Consider the following 23,599-nt stretch of genomic DNA (forward strand, 5'->3'; position numbering starts at 1 on the left):
CTTTCAAAAAAAATAAATAAATCTCATCAGGCCACGAACTCCTTGGCTTTCTATTGTTTGAGAGAAGGGACCTAGGGAGAGTACCAGAGCTGGAGGTCTCAGAGAAAACCAGCAAAAACAGATCTCACTGTGGCCCCTCTTTCTGCATGTAGCCCCACTTCAGCCACTTATTTTTGGAAAAACTCCAAGTATTTTGTAGGTCAGAACTCTCTTCTATTTTTATTAAATATAGAGTATGCTCTTCTGTTTATCATTATTCTTGTAGCTATGGAGTGATTCCCAGGAAGAGAAAGAATATGTTGAAATTAATACTATAATATTCAAACCAGAAAATTCCTAATTTTCTGATAATGTTCTCCATTTACATATGCAACTATGAGAATGTTACACCTTCTCCCACTCCTCTTATTACCCTCTTTAGGCAACAGCAAAAGAAGCACCTTACATTACTACATGTCTAGGAAACAAACATACCTTCTCCCCTATTCCTTCCCTGCCTCAAAATGTGCTTCCCAGACATGGCCATGTTGACAATTTATATAGGTCATGAATCCTTTTCTATACATAACTATAAATAGACATGTATACTGTACACATTACTTTGAAAAGTTACCCAAATGGAGCAACTCAATCTTTTTTTTTTTTGCTGGTCTGGGGATGGAACCCAGGGGCATTTGACCTCCGAGCTACACCCCTTGTCTACGTTGTGGAGGGCCTCACTAAGTAGCTGGAATTACAAGCGTGCTCCACCACGCCCGGCTCAATATTTACTTTTTTCATACAACAATATCTTGTTGATAATTTCCACATTAAAACATCTACTCAGTGCACAGTAGTATAAGCTTATAATCTCAATATTTGGGAGGCTGAGACAGAAGGATTGCAGATTCACAGCCAGCCTCAGAAACCTCGTGAGCACCTCTGCAACTTAACAAGACCCTGTTTAAAAATAAAAGATAAAAAATAAAAAAACTGGGCTGGGGGTGAAGCTTGGAGATAGAATGCACCTAAGTTCAATCCTCAGAACCACAAATAAAACAAAAGACATCTATTCAATATTAAATGAGCAGTTGTCATGTGCCAAGTACTATGTAGGCAGTATAAATTCATTAATAAAATTGACAAAAGCCCTGTCTCATGGAACTTATTAATTTCACCAAGATGAGACAGATGATAGAAAATAAAGTACTAAACTACCTAAAATAGAAGTGATATCTGTATGAAGAAAAGGGAGGTATGGGAGTGCTGCTTAAATGGTGGGTTTAGTACTGAGTAGAAAGTGAAGTCTTTATTGAGAAAATAATATCTGGGCAAAATCGTAACAGAGACAAGGGAATATGTCCTGCTGACATCTGAAGAGGAAATTATTCCCAGCAGAAGAAAAAGCTAATACCATGCTCTTGGGAGGAGCACCTCTTGTATGTTTGAGAAACAGAACAAAGTCAACAGTGGCCATCATTTGGAAAAGATATCAAATCTGTCTACAGTGAAACATTTTTCAAGAGTTTGGTTCTGTTTAAAACAATCATTACAGATATCCTCAAAAAAGCATGTGCTCATTTTTTTTTTTTTTAAACTAAGGATTGAACTCAGGAGCAGAATTCTACCTCTGAACTATACCTCCAGCCTTTTTTTTTTTTTTTTTTTGGTGGGTCTGGGGCTGGAACCCAGAGGCAGTTGACCTCCGAGCTACACCCCCTGCCCAATTTTTTATTCTTTATTTTGAAACAGGGTCTGAGTTGCCAAGGGCCACAATAAGTAGCTGAGGCTGTCTGTGAACCACAATCCTCCGGTCTCAGCCTCCCGAATGCTGGGATTACAAGTGTGCGCCACCACACCCAGCTACCTCCAGCCTTTTTTGAGATGGGATTTTACTAAGTTGTTAAGCATCTAGCTAAGCTGTTGGGCTGGCCTCCAACCTTTGGTTCTCCTGAGTCAGCCTCCCACATACTGGGATTATAGGCATTTGCCACCACACTTGCATGTGCTGATGTTTTTGTTATGTTTTTATTTCTTATTGGTGCATTGTAGTCATATATCTTAATGAAGTACAAGATGGTAGAAGCATACATGTACACATCACTCATTTAGCCCTTCCCCAATTCCCACCCCATTTTTTTCCACCTCCCTCCTTCTCATGCATAGTGACTGACTTTGATACGTTTATTAACGTATGCCATGTACATTAGGGAGTTTCTCTCTTCCCCTCTCCTGTCCCACTTAGTTAAGTGACCTTATTTGCTCATCTATGGTTTCTCCTTCCTTGTCTAGAGTTCCTCCTAAGACCCTTTTTTCCCCCTAGCTTCCACATATTAGGCAGAGTGTCTTATTTTTTAATTTTTTTGACTAATTTCACTTGGCACAATAAACTGATAGAAACATAGATTTCCTAAATAGTATTCTATGGGTATATAATAATATATATTTGCATGTTATCAATATTTATATAATATTCAGAAAAGTGATCCAAGGATCAAGTTAAATTTGAATCTTCTAGGTAACTCTCCAAAAGAGGTAAAAATATTAGATAAAAAGAAAATAAACAATAATTTATTTAATGGGACTTAAATTAGTGTTCATGTTTCTTTAAAATGTACCTTAATGAACTAAACCATTATAATCATTAGTTTTGATTTAATAAAAAATGCTACCGTTAAAAGTTATATAATGTTTCAGCTGTCTTTATTTTTATAGTAATTGCTATCGTTAAGCAGATCACCTGTGAGAATAGGATGGGTACATAATAAAATGTGGTGCTTAGCTAGGTGTGGTGGCTCAGTACTTGGGAGGCTGAAACAGGAAGATCTGGGTTCACAGACACTTCAGCTACTTAGTGAGGCCTTCTGCAACTTACTGAGACTCTGTTTCAAATTAAAGAATAAAACATAAGAGCTGAGTATAGTTCAGAGCCAGAACCTGCCCCTGATTTCTATCCCCAGTACCAAAAAAAAAAAAAAAAAAAAAGGGTGGTGGTAGAAGTTTCGAGTTACTGGAGTGATAAATTAAGAATGAAATTTTACTATATATTTTTTTACTATAGAGAAAAATGTGGCAATCCTTATTAACTCATACATAACTGTAATTTACAAAAAGGATTTAACCAGTTAATTCAGATTTTTTTACCAGCCTCTAAGCCAAAAGATCATAATAACAAAACAAAAAATAAATTCTATGCTTATATGCACAGTAAACAGACTTGGAAGCCCGGCGTGGTGGCGCAGGCTTGTAATCTCAGCTTTCAGGAGGCTGAGACAGGAGGATTGAGGTTCAAGGACAGCCTCAGCTACTTAAACAGACTTGGATTCCAAACAGATGAATAAAAAATTAAAACCTACACACAATTCCTCTCTCTCTCTCTCTCTCTCTCTCTCTCTCTCTCTCTCTCTCTCTCTCTCTCTCTTCTCTCTCTCTCTATACCTGTAAAATAGCCACTTCATTTCGGAGTTGACTTTCTTGCTTTGTGGGAAATCTCATCTTATCAATTACTTTAATAGCCACATCCCTTCCAGTCTTTCTGTGTTTTCCTATTAAAAAAAAAGTAGAAAAGCAAAATGACAGCTCACATACAATACAAAGCATTATTAGAAATTTGTCAACAGATTTAAGTTTGTATGTATTTACTCTCAGATTTCCTTCATTTTCTTTTTCCACACTCCTTCACTTACTTTTGATTTTAAGAAATAAGTTTTGTTTCCCCTCTATAAGAATGTTCTCAAGCTGGGTGTGGTGGTACATATTTGTAATCCTAGCATTTGGGAGGCTGAGAAAGGAGGATCATGGTTCACAGCCAGTCTCAGCTACTTAGGCCCTCCGCAACTCAGTGAGACCCTGTTTCAAAATAACAAATAAAATATAGGGCTGGGGGTGTAGCTCAAAGGTAGAATGCTCCTGGATTCCATCCCCAGTATCGCAAAATAAAATAAAATAAAGAATGTTCTCCCCCAATAAATATATATATATATATTGGTACTGGGGATGGAACCAAGGGGCTTTCTACCTCCAGGCTATACTCCAAGACCTATTTTATATTTATTTGGAACAGGGTCTCACTAAGTTAATGAGAGCCTCACTAAGTAGCTGAGGCTGGTTTAGAAACTGCATGATTCTCCTGTCTCAGCCTCCCAAGTACTGGGATTACAAGCATGTGCCACCATGCCTGGCACAGCAAAATATTTGAATAAACTTGTTTGCTTAAGAGTAATTTGCCTTGTTAAATAATCGAGTTAAATGCTCCAACCTAGTGTTCAGAGACTGTTAGGATGAATTTTATTCTAGGTTCACTGGGTCAGCACAACATAATTAGCCACATACTATACTCTCAAATTCCAGGTCCTCGTATTTTAGAATCTAGATGTAAAAGATTCATAAGGTAGAAGTGTGCAATAAATAGCCTCTCCTTTAGTCATAAATTTAACTACTTATTTTGTACCTATTACATAGTAGGCATTGTTTTAGATATTATGGATTAAATAGTGAAAACGTTAGTTATGACATTACTTTAACTTGAGTGTGAATTTCGGTTCCCTACATATCTATTGAAAATAACTGAGCTGTTTCAATGATACAAATCATAAAAACTTGACTACTTGAAGACTAATCTCCATGCTTATTGCAAAAGGTAACTTTGACATATCTCTGTCCTCTCAATGAAATGTGGTGTCAAGAGATGTCACCATCTTAAAACTGATACGTTTGAAGATGCAAACCACAGATGTTGTATATACATGTAAAATCAACATTATTTTCTGGGCAATTGGTTTATGTCAAATACAATGAAAGATGCTAGGATACAAAGAAAACCCAAACATCTCTCAGCCTACCCTCAAATAAAGTTTAGTAGGAAGACATTAATAGAAACCTGAAGTGTTATGTCAGTCTTCTCTAGTGGACAGGTAGAGATGGGGACAAGAAAATCTTAGAGGAAGCCCTTCATAGCCTCAGCTACTTAGTGAGGCTTTGAAACTCAGTGAGACTCTGTTTCAAAATAAAGAATAAAAAAATAGGGCTGGGTGTATAGCTCGGGGGTAGAATGCTCCTGGGTTACATCCCCAGTAATGCAACAACAACAAAAAAAGATTTCAGGTATTCAGACTTGATAGAACATTCATGCCAATAGTGGACCAATGGTATCATCTGTGATGAAAAACTAGGAGCAAATATACTTCAGGGAGCAAGTTCATCCTCAACATAATCTTCAAACCATCCTCCCACCCCCAAACATCTTTTAAGTGTGAGCTACAAGAAGAGTTTAAGACAATATAAGATTCATTTTCTGATTGTTTACTTTTTAAATTTTACAGTTGGAATAATTCAGTTTTATTGAAAAGAACTTAGCTAAAAGGATACAAGCAGCCTTTAAGAAAAAGACTACTTGAAAAAAATCATAAGATGAGCAAAATAACTGGCACATTTAAATATTAAAAATTTTCTAAATTCCTACAACATACAAAATGGAGCAGTCACTTACCTCCATAAACAATGCCAAACTGGCCCGACCCAAGAACCTCATCTGCAAAGATCTGGTAAACGGTACTGATGTCCTATCAAGGAAAAGTAAGCAGTATTACCTTATTCAAATACATAAATACAGTTTTTATTAGAAGAAACTAATATTCATAAAGTACAAAATATTTTATAAAGCACAGCTTTTTACATTCTAGAAAAGATTAAGCCCAAATGTTACAATATGATGTTAATGAGCAAATACAAAGTATTCTATAGGATTCTATAGGATCTTTATTTATTTATTTTTTTTGGTGGTACTAGGGTTCCTGGAAGCCCTTCTGCCTCCGGGCTACACTCCCAGACCTATTTTATACTTTTTATTTGGAAACAGGGTCTCTTAAAGCCAGAGCGGCTGGCTTCGAACCTGCGTGATCCTCCTGTCCTCACCTCCCAAGCGCGGGGATTAAAAGCGTGCGCCAGCACGCCCAGGTCTATAGGATCTTTAGGAAAACATGCTTTGAATCAAAGAAAACCTAGTATTTGTTAAGTGTGATATATAAAAAGTATATTAAGCTGGGTGTGGTGGCGCACGCTTATGATCCTAGCATTTGGGAGGCTGAGACTGGAGGATGGAGGTTCCTGAATAGCCTCAGCTACTTAATGAGGCACCTCTGCAACTTAGTGAGACCCTGTTTCAAAATAAAGAATAAAAAATAGGGCAGGTGGTGTAGCTCAGAGGTCAAATGCCCCCGAGTTTCACCCCCAGACCTGCAAAAAAATAAAATAAAATAAAGAAATATAAAAAATAAAAAGTATATTAACATAAAAATAAAGAACAAATTTTTATCTACTTTACATTAAGTCTGCTATTTTTTATTTGGAAGAAAAATGACTAAGTTCACATTAGAATTAGGCTGATTTTGAAAGATTAATGAAAATTGTGTGAGAGAAAGTCTGTAACTCAAATTTATTCTCTACTCTTCTACCCTCCTTTCCTTGTTTTTTGGTGGTGTTTTGTTGCTATCAGCATACTTGTGCACTAATTTGGGGGTTATATAGCATCACTACAGATGTGATGAGTCCAATGAATGTGCACACATGTGCTAAGTTAAAAAAAAGTTCGTAAGAATCATTTTTATATGTTTCTCACTTTAAAATTTTTATTTAACTATTTAGTCAGTTTTGGTTTTAGTCAAATTAGACAAAGGGGCATCCAATATAAAAATAACAACTGCCAGAATAAGTTCCTTAACAAAGACCAATTCTGAATCTTTGGCCATGGATGGATATATTCTCAATCTTTGGATGGACATATCCCGAATCTTTGGCCATGGATGGATATAGTCTCAATTTCCCATGAGATCAAAGTTTGTGCTCCCATGCTCGTGATTACCTTTTCTCTCTTCAGGAATATTTTATCTACATTGCCTACCACCAGGATAAGAAACCCATGGATTATATTTCCTTGAAATCTTCTCTCTTATAACACTACTAGATAGATGTCCAGTCTTCACTGTAATCTTAGAGACTTCAAACAGCATATGTTAGAGAACTATGACAGTTGGATGCTCCAAATGAGAAAAAAACAATTTTCTTTTTCTTTTGTGGATTGAACCCAGGGGAATTCAATATCCAAGATAAGCCACCAGCCCCTTTTATTTTTATTTTGAAATAGGGTCTTGCTAAGTTGCTGAGGATGGCTTTGAACCTGCAAGCCTCCTGCTGTTTCGGCTTCCCAAGTACTGGGATTATAGGCATGTGCTACCACACATGATGAGAATTTTTTTTTGGTGGAACTCTTCTACTTCCGGGCTACACTCCCAAACCTATTTTATACTTTTTTAAAATTTGGAAACAAGGTCTCTTAAGCCAGCGCGGCTGGCTTTGAACCTGCGCGATCCTCCTGTCTCTGCCTCCCAAGCGCAGGGATTACAAGCGTGCGCCACCACTCCTGGCCTGATGAGAAATTTTAATTAGAGAAATTGTATAGAACAATTTTATGACTTCTTTCTCTAGCCTTTTTCATTCTGATCTAGGTTGGCAAATTATGGCTAGTATGCCAAATCCAGCCTGCTGCCTCTTCTTGTTGGGTCTTTGCATTTTTAAATGACCAGACAAATCAAAATAATATTTTGTGATGTGAATATTGCATGAGACTCAAATTTCAGTGTCCACAACATTTTACTGGAACAGTCATGCTCACGCATGACTTGTAATTTTTTTGAGTTTTCTCTTCTCTAAGATTCTACATGTTTGATACCTATTCTCTTGCTAACTTCCAAGTTTCCTTTTTCCTTTTCTTGTCAGTTACTTTCTTTGGTTACCAAGGTAATAAAGTCAAACTTTATAAGAATATGTAATATAAAGTGAGAAAGTCCTCACATAATAAACTCATCCAAATATCCAGTCTATGGCTTCTTTCTTGTTACCATGGCAGAGTTGCATAGTAATATATCATCTACAAGCCTAAAATATTTACTATCTGACCCTAGTCAGAAAGTTTGAAGACCTACTATAAAGCCCTACACCAGCCAAACATACTCACTGTTCCTTAAAAGTCCTGCACTTCCTGCTTCTCTTTGCTCATTTCCAATAGATAGTAACCTTTTCCTTCTTTTACTAGTCTATCATTTTAGTAATATTTACTCTGTCAATTCTTTTTTCTTTTTTTTTTTTTTTTTTGAGGGTCTGAGGATGGAACCCAAAGGCATTTGACCACCGGGCTACACCCCCTGCCCTATTTTATATTCTTCAATTTGAAATAGGGTTTCACTGAATTGCGGAGGACCTCACTAGGTAGCTGAGGCTGTTCACGAACTGTAATCCTCCAGTCTCAGCGTCCCAAATGCTGGGATTACAAGTGTGCGCCACCATGCCTGGCTGTGTCAAGTCTTTTAAGTGAAAAAGTTTACTCTACTTTTGTAATTTTAGCTTTCCTCCTAAAGCACTCCTTAGGGAAAGTTATCAGCCACAAAATTTAACCTAGTAGCTTTAGGCAAAGTGCTCAATATTTTGAGCTATTAATCTACTTCTCTAATAAGATTTTCACATTTTTCTTAACTAGCCATTTTGTACATATTATTTGTAATTATTACTTACCACATTCTCCTGGACTTGACAATTAGATACAGAGATACTGGTAGACAAATCTTCTGTAAAACATAAAAATGATGTATGAGAAAGGAACAAAATTATCAGTATATGATTTAACAATATTTACTGACGTGTGAATGCCCATGGCATATCAAACTTAAATGACAGGATATACACATATACTATGTACATTTAAAAATTAATATATACAATCCTAATCCACCAATAAGAAACTGGTTAAAATATGATTCATCTATACAAATGAATACACTAAACATTTAATAAATTATATATAAATAAATCATAAATATATCTATATGGAGAGAGAGAGAGAGAGAGAGAGAGAGAGAGAGAGCGCAAGCAAGCATGAGAGTGAGTGCGCTATACATACTGAGTTAGAAAGCTAGTCTTGACATCATCATATTGAGTAACTGTGAGTTAAAGGTAACTGTGAGTGTAACTCAGTGGTAGAATGTCTGCCTAGCATGCGTAAAGCCCTGGGTTTAATACCTAGCACCATCAAAATAAAACTAAAATTCAGAAGCAGCAATTTCTGAATTAAAAATATTACTTCTGATGAGTGGGAGAGGTAGAATTCAGAACTGAGATTTCAGTCTATAAGTACTTCTCTACTGCTTGCAGTTTTTAAAGCATAAAAGGCATGCATTACTTTAAAAAGTTTGAAATTAGGTAAATCTACATGCTAACATTTAAATATATCAGTTATATATCAAACAGTGGATAAAAGCATGCAGGAAAAAGAACAAAGTATTGTTGTAAAAAGAAAAATAAAACAATGTAGTAGATAGTATAGGTTTCCCCATCTCCTAGTTAAGAAATATATAGTAAACTTAACAATGGTTTCTAAGGGCAGAGACAGCAGGTTGAGGGTAGGGATGGGATTATATGTGTATAGAGATGACTTTCTCACTTTCTATTACATACTCATAAAGTTTAAATTTATTACTTTGGTAATCAACTAAAGTTACTGACAAGAAAAAGGGAAACAAGGAAGTTAGCAAGAGAAGAGGTATCAAACATGTAGAATCTCTGAGAAAACTCAAAAAATAAATGAAGATTTTTATAAACCCAAATATAAAAAATAAAAAACATCATTAATACAGATATATACAGAATGATGTATACAGAATACACATATATGAGTAAACTATTCATAAAAAATAAGCAACATGCCAGGCGTGGTGGCGCACGCTTGTAATCCCCGCGCTTGGGAGGCGGAGATAGGAAGATTGCGCAGGTTCAGCCACTCTGGCTTAAGAGACCCTGTTTCCAAATAAAAATTATATAAAATAAATCTGGGAGAGTAGCCCGGAGGTAGAAGGATTTCCAGGAACCCCAGTACCACCAAAAAAAAAAAAAAAGTTAACATCCATTTAAAATATTAATTTAAAAATGTTTTAAGGAACTCAAATTTTAAACATTAATGATCAAGCAAAAGACACCACACCAACAAAATTAGTGTCTAAGATTCTGCTTTTTAGTACTTTTTTTTTCCTACTCAAGTCCCAGTATTTATTTCCTTTCAAAGGCTAGCTCCATTCAGTTTACATTTCTTTCTGATAAAGATAGGTTGCTATAAGGACCAGAAGAACACAATGTGTTAAGATACTGTGATAGGTATATTAATCTTCTTTTCACTTTATATTTGAGAACTAGAGATTCCAAGATCACATATCTAGTAAACAAGAGAACTGAGTTTACATTCTTAAAATTTTCACTTTTAAATCTTGCAATTCTACCTATAGAGACTCTTAGCTCTAGGGGAGAGATACATGGGTAGGCTTGAGTCTCTAAACCCTTGGAAATTACAAATGTGTGGTTTATGTGTTTGTATTTTTCAGGAAGGGACTTAATTATAATGTCACAGACCTAGTCAAAACTCCTGCAGAACTTAAGAACCTCTGTGAAACATCGACTTACTATCCCCCCATTAATATTAAACACCAAATATGTATGTAGTCATGATCCTCATCCTCTGATCAAATCTGTTCTCAACTAGAGTTAATACTCCCATCCTCACCTCTCTCATTTAGCTCTGCTCATTCTATTCCTACCTGAAGTCGAGTCCTAATGAGATTCTTGTACTATGAAGTCTCTGCTTACTCTTCCTATTCATATCTGAGTCTCTCATATAATACATTCCTCATTTTTGCACTGTATTGCATTATGCCACCACTTAACATTTCCTTAAGTATGTCATGTATTTCCCTAAAAAGCTTTTATAATTTATATTATTTTGTTTGTGTCCTAGCATAATGCTAAGAACAGAGGCACAAAATCTCATATGTAAATTGAAGTAAGCTATATCTGGAAAGTAGCTGATATTTATCTTAATATAAATCTATTTATCTAATGAATGAATTTTGTTAATGAGGTAAAAATGGTATTATATTATGACTTTGTTAACTGTCCAATCAAACCTTCATTAAATTTAGGTTTAACTATAAATTTTTGCTGGTATAAAACATGTGTTTCAATAATTTAAAAAATGTCTTAATGTTTAAAATCTTTTAAAAAGAAATACAGCATTTCTGACTATACAGATACCAAGAGTACAGTATGAATCTAACACTTTATTGTTTGTTTATATCCCACTATAAAGCAAAATTTAGGTTTTTGCCCAAAACCAAAGAGGAAAAAAATCCTTAACCAGCTTATTGCTTACTGTGGTCTTTCCCTTGCCCTGGAGAAGTGCAAACACTTGCTTGAGGGGTCACCGGCATGAGGGCTTGGCGAATTGCTTTCTCCCAGCTCTGTGCTACATCAAGTCCAACTCCGGTGGCAGCAAGAAAAGGATTATGAGAGCTGTCCCCATTATTCTCACCAACAAAGTATACCATGGTGTCAGTGATGATTTCAAAACAGTGTGGGTTGCTGCCTTGTGAAATGTTTGTGAAATCTCGTGGTGAAGATACTTGGAGAATTTCTGAAAGTGGGATTTCCTAAAGTAAAAAACAAACATTAAAATTTTGAATACCTATTTGTTTTTATTTTTAAATACACTAAAGAATCAAAGATGTGCACTTGCATAAATGTCATTAAGATGAACACAAGTCATTTGTAATCCCAGTACTTGGGAGGCTGAGAGAGAAGGATTGCAGGTTCACAGCTAGCATCAGCAACTTAGTGAGGCCCTCCACAATTTAGTGAGACCCTGTTTTAAAATAAAGACTAAAAAAGAGGGCTGGGGGTGTGGCTTGGAGGTAGGACGCCCCCAGTACTGCAAAAAAAAAAAAAACAAAAAAACAAACAAACAAAAAAAAAAAACACAAATATGTGGCGTAAGGAATACACAGTCAAGTCTTATGACAGCATCTGCCTTAAATGATCGGCATATCCAGCAATGCATGTTGCACAGCATGGATAATGACAGGTACGATAAAAGAGGAGGGCCCACAGCAAGCCACTAAGATGCAGCAAGCAAAGAACTTAAGAGGGCACTTTGCCATTGTATCCAACATGTGTCAATCTCCACTGCTCACTAAATCAATCCAACAGCTACTTCTCTCTCTAGTGACTGTTTTTCTGCAAGAATAAGAAGCAGAAAAGGCCATTAAAGTTGCTTAAGCTCTCCATGCTGGTTCTGTCAATTGGCTACCAATCATTTAATGTTTAGTTCACTTCCCAAGGCAAAAATTATCCATCAATCCGTCGACCCCAGTAGTATAGGGGGATTGAAGCTGGGGCATTCTACCTCCAAACTACATATTCAGGCCTTTTAATTGCTTAGGCTGGCCTCAAACCTGTGATCCCTTTTGTTTTAGCCTCCCAAGCCCGGGGATTACAAGCATGTGCCACCATGCCTAGCTAAAAAAAAAAAAAAAAAAAAAAAAATTATTTCTGAAAACAGACATTTGTACTTGCTATTGTGTGTGTGTTTTCTTTTTTCTTTTTTCTTTTCTTTTCAGTACTGGGGAGGGAACCCGGGGGCATTGTAACTCTGAGCTGCACCCAAGCCCTATTTTTTAGTACTTCATTTTTAAAAATAGGGTCTCACTGAGTTGTGAAGGGCCTCACTAAGTAGTTGAGGCTGTTCTGAGAAGTGGATCCTCCAGTCTCTGCCTCCTGAATGCTGGGATGACAAGCATGTGCCACCACGCCCGGCTGTGTGTGTGCACTCTTGTGTGCTCAAGTGAGTTCGTGCTTGCTTGCTCACTTGCTCGCTCTCAAACTCTCTTGCAAAGACACGGGAATTGGCTGGGGATGGTGACACACACCTGTAATCCCAGTAGTTGGGAGGCTGAAATAGGAGGATTGCTAGTCACAGCAAGTGTTGGTAACACAGTAAAACTTTGTTTTCAAAATAAAAATTGAAAAGGGCTGGAGGTATAGTTTGGAGGTAGAATGCCCCTGGATTCAATCTCCAGTGCCAATATAAAATAAAAAAGACATGGGTCTCTCTATGTTGCCCAGGCTGGCTCCAAACTCCAGGGCTCACGTGATTCCACTGCCTCAGCCTCCTGAGTAGCTGGGACTGCTCTAAAGCACTCACTAAAGACTTTCACTCACTCTTTAATTTTAGCTGTTTTCTTTTAGGAACCATGTTTCATCCCCTTCATGGGTAGTATAGGTACTGAACCCTTAGATAATGTGCCCTCTTCTCTAATCTAATCACTGTATCCAGAAGCAAAGCAGCAGCAACCTCACAGGCCCCAAACCCCCAACCCAAACAATCTTCAGCAGCAGGGAGCTGAAGAGGGTGATGGAAAGATGAAGAACACTTGGGCCAACAAGGAGCCTACCAGTGACTTCTATAAACTATATTAGTCCAAGTAAAAACAGGCATACTGAGATAAACAATAATAATATTATGCAAATATATTTGGAACAATACAACTGGAACACTGTTTATAAAATACGAAAGCCTTACCTTATAATACTTTGATCCAGATTCATTTTGAAATAATGTTAGACATTTGCTGTCAAGTCTCCAATAATGCCTCTTTCTCTATAAAATACAGATTAGAAAACAGGTTTGAAATGTACTTGTGAGGAACTGTAAGTTTCCCCCAAAGTACTTGTATTTTCTTTTTCTACTCACAAGTCTGTATTTTGAACAGGTTTAAAATTCATGAGGTCCAAAATTCTCAACACGTAAAAAGGATATGAGATGAGAAGCATCACCACTCCCAGTCACTCAGAGTCCACTCTTCACTCTTATTCCAGGCAAGCAATGCTACTAGGTTTTGGGGAATCATTTTAGAGAAATGTATACATGTACACATATATATCTATATACTATACACATACACAGAGAGACACACACCATTTATCTATGGCTTAATTTCTAGAAGATGACTTGTGGGTCAAAAGATATGTGCACATGTAATGCTAATTTATACACAAGATTTGATATAAAGAGTCTATGCAAGATATAATCCAATTTATAGTCTCATCAGCAACACCTGAGAGTTCCTATTTACTGGCACTCTCAATAATGCAGTATGATTTTAAACTTTTTGATCTTTGATATTACAAAAAAATAAACACTGGTATTTCAATACAAGTTTAAATGATATGATAAAAAATCAAGCTCTTATATGTAAGATTCATTTGTATTTCCTTTTCTCTGTACTTTGTTCAGTCTTTACCCATTTTACTACTGAACTGTGGCCATCTTTTTTTTTTTTTTTTTTTTTCCTGGAAACTCTTCTATCTCTGGGCTACACTCCCAGACCTATTTTATACTTTTTATTTGGAAACAGGGTCTCTTAAGCGAGCGTGGCTGCCTTCGAACCTGCACAATCCTCCTGTCTCTGCCTCCCAAGCACAGGGATTACAAGCGTGCATGCCCAGCAACTGTGGCCATCTTACCAATTTGTTGGCTTTATTCATATATTAGGGCATTAACTCTTGTTTAAAATATGAGTTCAAAGTACTTTTCCCAGTTTGTCATTTTTCTTTACCTTTTTGGATTTTGCTACATAGAATTTAAGATATTGATTTTATTCATCTTTTATTGTTTTATCCAATTCAGAGTTTATAAAGCAATTCTTCTACAGTTTCTTCTACTGGTTGAATTTGTTCACATATGAATCTTAGGTCCATTTAAATTTACTACATGTAAAGTGTGAGGTATGTTTACAACTTCACTTTTTCCAGAATGCCTACATAGTTGTCCTAATACTATTTACTGAATTATCTTTCTTCTAGCATTTTGACACACCACTGAATCCCCAAACATATGTACAACATTTCATATTGCATTTGGAAGAATATGGACAATAAATAAAAGAAAATTACATTAACTGCAATCTGTACTGTTGTTACCATACAAAACTTTACTGGAACCAGCTAAATGTATTAAGTATTTCATCTCTTCTTATAAGGTTTACTAGAAAGTCTCTTTCAATAATCTATTCAGCAACTTAGAAAATAATAAAAAATGGATACTAATATTTCTTGAGTGCTTACAGTATACCAAACATTGTTCTAAATTCTGTTAATATATTAACTTATTTGAATCTATGTGGCAGCTAGTATTACTAAGCCAATTTTACAGATGAGGAATCTGAAGCATAAAGAAAATAAGTACCTCCTAAATTCGCACAGTTTAGTAAGTCACAGACTCAGTCTGTCTACAAGGAGTCTATGTTCTTTACTACACTCTTCATATTCTTCGTATCTATTGCCATCCCAATATAATTTCACCATTCCTCCTCTTTGCTACCTAGATCTAAAAAAACAACTTGCATATTTAAAGTCCACACAAAACAAGTGATTCCTAGCTTTGTAATAACTTAAGACAACTTTTCAGATGACATGCTAGTTCTGTTCACATCTGCAGCGCTTTGTTTCAAGTCATTATTCTACACTGTGGCATAATATCAGATCCTTTTGGAATCTTGACCACTCTTCCAGTTTGTAAAGACAATATATTAAATATCATACCTTTAAAATTTTCTTCCCATTATTAATGTATCAGTATTGGGAAAGAAGTCCAATTTTAAAAATATATTTTTATACTAAAGAAAGCCAGGGCTAGCTAGCAGAGACTTGTAATTTCCATTTGTAAAAGAGGAAGGCTGGAGCCAGGAAAGGTTTCTTTACATTTCTAAAATAATTTCACACATCTTGGGGGATTAGACAAAAGGTAGATGCCTGTGTTTGGAGACAGGACTGCTTCCCCCCTCCTGCCCCAAATCCGGCTGCAGAGATAGCAGAAGCAAAGCCTGGGCTGGAGATAAGGGGTAGCATTATCTCCAGATCAAAGGACCTGCCTTGGACTTGGTCGGGATAAAACACTTAGTAAACTGGAGTTCTATGGCATTTTCATTCAAATTGCCTCCCTGTGCCCCGCTCCGGCACAGGGCTGTAACTATCTCTATACTTCTATCTTTTTAATAAACTTCTTTAAATCTTCAAAAAAAAAATTTCTTCCCAAATGTAGCTATGATTTCATTGTTACTTCACATACTGCAGTAGTAGATATAATATCTTGATATGATCTCATCCTCACTTTGATAAAGCACATAAAACTCAAAAGCATATTTTTATATAAATATATATATATATATATATATATATATAATATATAGTTTTAGCAGCATATTAAAACATATGTGATTACTGACCAGGTTGTCCCTGCTGGTGTAGTGGACCATCCACCCTTCCTTCACCATTGTGCTGCTCTTCCGCTTTGTGTGCTTGATGGACTGTACAACCCTCATTAGTGGGATATTATTGCTTGTTGATGGACTAAAAAATATTTAAAAATAATGATATTTATAATTTTGATTTTTGTAATGAAACATAAATACTGTACATTTACCAAGCCTTTTTATTTTTATTTTTAGGGGGGCCTGGGGATGGGACCCAGGGACATTCTACTTTCGAGTTACACCCCCTGCCTTATTTTTTCTTTACTTTGAAACAGAATCTCACTAAGTTGCCGAGGGACTCACTAAGTAGCTGAGGTTGTCCGTGAATCACAATCCTCCTCTGGTCTCAGCCTCCTGAATGCTGGGGTTACAAGCGTGCCTCACCACACTCGACTATTACTAAGCCTTTTGTAGGATAGCCAATTTTTTAAAAAAAATATCTAAGAAAAGCCAGGTGTGGTGGCACACGCTTGTAATCCCTGAGCTTGGGAGGCAGAGACAGGAGGATTGCACAGGACTGCCTCGCTGGCTTAAGAGACCCTGTTTCCAAATAAAAATATAAAATAGGTCTGGGAGTGTAGCCTGGAGGTAGAACGGCTTCCAGAAAAACCTCGGTACCACCAAAAAAAAAAAAAAAAAAAAAAAAAAAAATCTATGAAAGACAAAGACTTAAGAAGTTATGATACTACATAGCTGACTTATAAAAGACTAAGATACAATTGTAAATACTCATTATTTGTCATCAGTCTTTTCTGAAGGATCACAAAAGATTAGAAAGAAGATGCACAGAGCAGAAGGATCCATCTCAACTAGAAGATATGGAGCCTAGAAAATGTTCTCATTTGGTTTTGCTGCTGAGGAGTTCTCCTGCCCCGGGCAGCATGACAGATTAAACAAATTCTTAACAGTGCAAAATATATACACTCAAATTCACAAGGCTCAAATGTCAAATAAGTTGATCACGCTATTAGCAAAAAGTGTTTTCATTAGAAGATATTTAAAGAAAAATATAGATAGTAACTAAGAAAATTAAAAAAAAAAAGTTGTCAAGTCAGATTATACTGAAATATAGGTCAGTAAGTATACCTGGGGGAAAAGAACAATTTGGTGTATGCACATGTAAAATATACTGTTTTCAATTTGAGTTGCAAACAGTTACATACCTTATCTCTTTTTTGAAGGGGGTTACTAAGGATAGAACCCAAGGACCTTTGGACTATATGCCCCAGACCTATCTTATTTTTTATTTGGAAACAGTCTCACTAAGGTGCTGTTTCAGGAAGTTGCTGAGGTTGGCTTTGAACCTGTGATCCTCCTGCCTCAGTCTCCCAAGTACTGGAATAACACATGTGCACCAACACATACTTATAGGCTACACATAATGAATTTATGTAAACATAGTGAGATATTTAAAAATTTTATAGTTCTATAACACTTACAAAATGTTAATAGTCAGATCAACTGCATCAATATTAAAAAACGCCCTTTATTTTACCACCATCATCTTTGTGTAATATTCTCAGGAATATATTTTTTATTGCTATTCCTATTATCAGGTAAACTGCCTGGATGAAGAATCTGGGTGCTTTAACTGACAGTTTAATACCAGTACCTTGTGGTGGTTACTCCAGTACTATGTATTAAATTGACTCTTATTTAGATAAAGCATTTTTCTTTTTAAGAAAATAAGATTTTCATACTTTCCCATCTTGAAAGGAGAGCAAAGGTCATATAACTTATTTCAGAAATATTGTGGTACATGTAAAAGAATTAGGTGTAATTTAATCAGATTTTAAAACTACATTTAAGGTTATATTTAAGAGATATAGGTTTTCTTGGTGGAGATCCTGATCTGACCTTGCGAGCTGGAGTAGTCTGCAATACTTGCACATATGTTACCTGATTGTCTTAACAGCTTCTTCATCTCTTTCTACATCAAGATCAGATGGATCCAAGAAGAACATTTTATCTTCTGGGGGAGATGGCTCTTCTGCATCATCCAAGCCCCGACTGCTGTCACTGTTCATGTCATTGCTGTCAATGTCCATTGGCATATCTGCATCTGTTCCCAGAGTGGAAGGTTCTGGGAAAGTTTTAAATGAAATTTTGAGTTTCATATTAATGACACAACACATCTAAACAGAACAGTCAGTTAAATAAACAAAGTTTTAAAACTCTTAAAATATTGAAAGATATCATTTTAAGTCAATTATAAGATTTTTAAAAGAAAATACAGAATGCACAAGTTCTAAGGTATAAAATTAATTTTATTATATTAAAATTTTAAATTTCAATATGGCAAAAAGTATTATATATAATACTTTAATACTATAAACTATATATATATAATACTTTTTGCCATATTAGTGAAGCTTATTTTTTACTCTGCATATATATATATATATATATATATATATATATATGCAGAGTAAAAAATAAGACCCACTACTATTACATTACGGTCAACCAATTTTCAATAAAAGTGCCAAGAAAATTTGATGGGGAGCTGGGTGTGGTGGGTCACACTTATAATTCCAATACTTGGGGGAGTGAAACAGGAGGATCATAGGTTTGTGGCCAGCCTCGGCTACTTAGTGAAGCCCTGTTTCAAAACCAAGAATAAAAAACAGTGCTGGGGGTGTAGGTCAGAGGTAAAATGCCCCAGTACTAAAGAAAGGAAGGAAGGAAGGAAGGAAGGAAGGAAGGAAGGAAGGAAGGAAGGAAAGAAGGAAGGAAGGAAGGAAGGAAGGAAGGAAGGAAGGAAGGAAGGAAAAGAAAAGAAAAGAAAAGAAAATTCAATGAGGAAAAAATAAATGGTACTTTTATTGAATCGTGCTAGAAGCCGGGTGTGGCAGCTCACTTGGGAGGCTGAGACAAGAGGATCATGGGTTCCTGTTCAACCTCAGCTACTGAGGCCCTCTGCAACTTAATGAGACCCTGTTTCAAAATAAAGAACAACAACGCCAGGCGTGGTGGTGCATGCTTGTAATCCCCGCACTTGGGAGGTGGAGACAGGAGGATCGCGCAGGTTTGAAGCCAGACACGCTGGCTTAAGAGACCCTGTTTCTAAATAAAAAAGTATAAAATAGGTCTTGGAGTGTAGCCCAGAGGTAGAAGGGCTTCCAGAAACCCCAGTACCACTAAAAAAAAAAAAAATAGTAATAAAAAAAAAGAGGGCTGGGGTTATAGCTTGGAGGTAGAATGCCCCTGGGTTCAATCTCCATTAACTAAAAAAGAAAAGAAAATGCTAGAAAAATTAGATATCTACATGCAAAAGAAAACTAATGCCTTTCTTAAACCAAATACAAAAATTAAATCAAAGTAATCATAACCTAAGACCTAAAATCTAAGAGTTAAAACTATAAAACTCTTAGAACAAAACGTAGGAGTATATCTTTGTGATGTTAGGTTAGGCAAAGCCTTCAATCAACACCAAAAAACCTAAGTGACCAAAGAAAACATAAATAAACTGAATTTATCAAAATAAAACATCTCTGTGGTGCAAACTATACCTTAAGAAAAAAGTGAAAAGAGAGCCTACAGAATGGGAGAAAATATCTGTAAATTATTCATCCGATAAGGAACTTGCATAGAGAATAGTTCCAACATCATTACAACCAAGAAAATGCAAATGAAAACCACAATGTGACTGATTTCACTCTCACTGGATGACTAATAAAAAGATAATAAGAGAAATTCACATTCTTTTGTTTGAATCCTCATAGTCTGCTGGTAATGTGGTGCAGTTGTTTTGAAAAACAGTTTGGAAAGTCCTCAAAATGTTACACATGGAGCTACTATATGACAACAATTCTGCTATGAGGTATCTCCCCAAGTGTAATGAAAACATTCACAGAAGAATTATACTCAAGTGTAAACAGTGATGTTCATAATAGTTTCAAAGAGGGTATAACTCAAACATCCATTGGTGAACAGATAAATAAAATGAAGAATATCTATGTAAAGCAATATTATTTTTCAACAAAAAAAATTAAGTACTGAAATATGCTACAATATCAGTGAACCCTGAAAACATGCTAGGTAATCAGTCACAAGACTATGTATTGTAGAATTCCACTTGTATAAAACATCTAAAATAGAGAAACATGAAATAGAAAGTTGATTAGTGGCTGCCAGGGGTTAGTGAAAAGAAAACAGGGAATACTAATTATGGAAGTTCTTGGAGAATGAAAATGTTCTAACAGTACATTATAGTGATGGCTATTTAACTGTGAATATATTAAATGAGTAAACTTTGTAAGGTATGCAAATTATCTCTTACAGTAAAGCTGTTAAAAAAGATTTAGTCACTGACCGAGGGAAGGCATTTATATCACACAATGAATAAAGATTAGTTGATACAATCATCAACAACTCTTGTAAATCTATAACAAATAAACAAAAATAACAAGGTATTTCAGGAAACTTCTAAGAAAAAAAACTCTAGCCGGTTGTGGTGGCGCACGCTTGTAATCCCCACACTTGGGAGGCTGAAACAGGAAGATGGCGGAGGTTTGAAGCCAGCCTCAGCTGGCTTAAGAGACCCTGTTTCCAAATAAAATATAAAATAGGTTTGGGAGTGTAGCCCCTGGGTCCCATCCCCAGTATCACCCAAACAAAACAAAACAAAACAAAACAACAACAAAAAATTCCACAAAACAACAAAAACTCAAAGATGTATTTGAAAGAATTCCAAACTCCTTAGTAATTAGAGAAATGCTTACTAAAATAAATATAAATAGTATTCCATATTATTTTGTCAAAATGTAGAAAAAGCACAAAAATACAAATACATGGACTAAATTTAGAAGACATTAGTCATATAGAAAAACTTCCAAATAAATGGTGTCAGAAATTGGGGCTTTGGGGAGACTGATTGGGTTCTGTGGGCTCTGCTTTCATGACTGAGATTAGTGCCCTTAAAAAATAGGCCCAATATGTTAAGTGAGATCAGCCAAGCACAGAAGGAGAAGGTACATGTTTCCTCTAATATGCCCAAACTAGGAAACACAGAGGATACCAGTGGGACTCCAGATAATGGAGGGGAAATATCAGCAAAGTTTGAATGGAAAGATAGGAGAGGAGAAAGGCTGATCTTGATTAATGAGGGTCTACATCTGAATATGTGTAAAATTATGAATATGACATGGTTAACCTGGACAACCATTGGTGGGAGGGAGGAAGGGAAAATAGGGTCAGGGGGAGGAGAGGGCACCAAATATAGTTTAAATGTATACCATTTATGTTCAATAAAAAATTTGTGAAAAAGATAAATAAAAAAATACAAATGGAAAAAAAAATAGGCCCAAAAGAGCACATTCATCCATTTTACCATGTGAGGATGCAGCTAGGTGCCATTTATGAACCAGGAGATGGACCTTCAGCTGACATAGAATATGCCGGCACCATGGACTTCCCATTCTCTTGAACTATGAGAATTAAATTTCAGTTGTATAAGCTTCCCAGCCTATGGTGTTTTATTATAGCAGCCTGAATAGACCAAGACAACCAGCAATCAAGAAAACATGCCATGTTAAACTCTTGAGTTTAATTTTCATTCTTTATGCTTTTTCTACAGAATTATTTACATGCATTTTTAAAAAATCAGCCATGTAAATTGTTAAAGATTATGTTGAAAATTATGAGCCCTTACTTCTTCCAAGAAAAGGTAAAGGAGATGGATATGGGGGAGGGGGAGTGAAAAGAGGGAAAGATGGAAGTGGAAGAGGGAGAAGGAGACCCCAAAAGGGACAATATTATGGTTAATGATTATTTGACAGAGAAAGCAACAGTGAGGCCGTATAAAGTCTTCTAATGACTATGGACTACTGCTTCATATCATGTGGATTCAAACTTCAATTCTTACACTTAATGGCTGGACATTTTGGTACAAGTTATTGAATCACTTTGTACCTAAGTTTACTCATCTCTCAGTACTTGCCTCAAAGAAATGCTCTTATGTTTACATGTCAATATATTTCCAGAGTTTAGAATAGTGCCTGGCAACAGTAAGCAGTTAATAAACCTAGGCACTTGGAAAGGGTAAGAACAGCAAGTTTTTAAAGCAAATCCTCTTATGTTTACAGATGGAAGATGGTATACAGCACACTGGCTGGCTAGACTACGAATGGTAGGTGGCTACAGGAAAGATGAGAAGGTATAACTATTAACAAATGTACAGCATCATTGTTCTCATAATTTGATTAATAAATCAGAATAAAATCTCAAAGAAAAGTAAACAAAATAAAATATGCAAATATAACCTTAACACAGATAAAATACAAAAGAATCATGACCTTTTCTGCTATTATAGAAATTAAGAAAAATAATTTACCTCCATTGAATGTAACCTCTCCAAGGCAATCTCTTGGTACTTTTGATGCACAGCGTTTATGGCAGTTGAATTTGCAATCTAAAATAAAGATGATATTATTATTATTATTATTATTATTATTATTATTATTATTAGAACAGCCAGGCAATTTAAGATAAGACTTTCTTTAAATCACTCAGATGAAATGTTATTAGTAATGATACTGCTGCTAAAACAATAAAAGTGTTTTCATCTCCCAAGAACTCGAGTCTTAGACTAAAGGTTTGGTTTGAACTCCTGATGCGATTGTGTTAATAGTTAACCTTCCACAAATCACTCAACCCAACCAGGGTTCAGTTTCTTCATCTATATAATGGGGTTAATGCCATTTTGTAACATGGCAAAAAAAAATGCTGGCAGTTCTGTTTCATTCACTTCCCTCACAGTTCTCTTTCCATGACTTCTGTTTTTTAAGCTGATAAGTTTCAACCTAATATATGTCAAGTACATCTTTTAAATTCCTAAGCATTAGGATCCAATGCATATGCAGAAAAGAGACTGAAATTAACAAAAATTTATGAGAAATCTAATAGGGGCTTTCACACAGATCTCTGTGTAGAAGGGAGGAGCTTCTTAAACACATTTTTACATAATGGTTGTCTTTGGCCTAGAAGAACCTCAGAGTTAATAGAGACAGCACTACAGACAAAACTCAGATACAATCTATCAAGTACTACTGTATAACTCCGTGGTTCTCAGAGTGTGTGTCAGATCAGCATCATTCAGTAAATTACTAGAAATGAAAATTCCTGAGCCCAAACCCAGATCTACTACTATACCAGCAACTCTGGGAGTAGGGCTGACAAATGTGTATCTTTTTTTTTTTTTTTTTTTTTCAGTACTGGGGATGGAACCTAGGGGCATTCTATCTCTGAGCTATACCCCCAGTCCTATTTTTTAGTCTTTATATTTTTTTGAAACAGGGTCTCACAGAGTTGCGAATGGCCTCGCTAAGAAGCTGACGCTGTTCACGAACCGTGATCTTCTGATCTCCGCCTCCCAAATGCTGGGATTACAAGTGTGTGCCACCATGCCTGGTAGGAATGTATATCTTAATGAGCTTTTT

At 35.9% G+C, this 23,599-nt stretch overlaps 1 protein-coding gene across 2 annotated transcripts in view; it reads right to left on the minus strand.

Moving 5' to 3' along the window:
- PRKD3 (protein kinase D3) overlaps positions 1–23,599 on the minus strand; it is a gene marked incomplete at both ends in the record, with an annotated part of 83,706 nt that overhangs the window by 19,474 nt on the left and 40,633 nt on the right. The window contains 8 exons of one of the 2 annotated variants that reach the window (XM_080711486.1): positions 3,418–3,524; positions 5,468–5,540; positions 8,545–8,594; positions 11,225–11,501; positions 13,430–13,507; positions 16,134–16,257; positions 18,060–18,243; positions 22,495–22,572. In XM_080711486.1, the coding sequence (XP_080567612.1) occupies positions 3,418–3,524; positions 5,468–5,540; positions 8,545–8,594; positions 11,225–11,501; positions 13,430–13,507; positions 16,134–16,257; positions 18,060–18,243; positions 22,495–22,572 (971 nt within the window). Of the gene's footprint in view, positions 1–3,417; positions 3,525–5,467; positions 5,541–8,544; positions 8,598–11,224; positions 11,502–13,429; positions 13,508–16,133; positions 16,258–18,059; positions 18,244–22,494; positions 22,573–23,599 lie in introns of both variants that reach the window. The other variant, XM_080711485.1, reaches the window with a different exon arrangement.

The sequence above is a fragment of the Muscardinus avellanarius genome (assembly GCF_963383645.1).
Source record: "Muscardinus avellanarius genome assembly, chromosome: 15".
Classification (NCBI taxonomy): Eukaryota; Metazoa; Chordata; class Mammalia; order Rodentia; family Gliridae; genus Muscardinus; species Muscardinus avellanarius.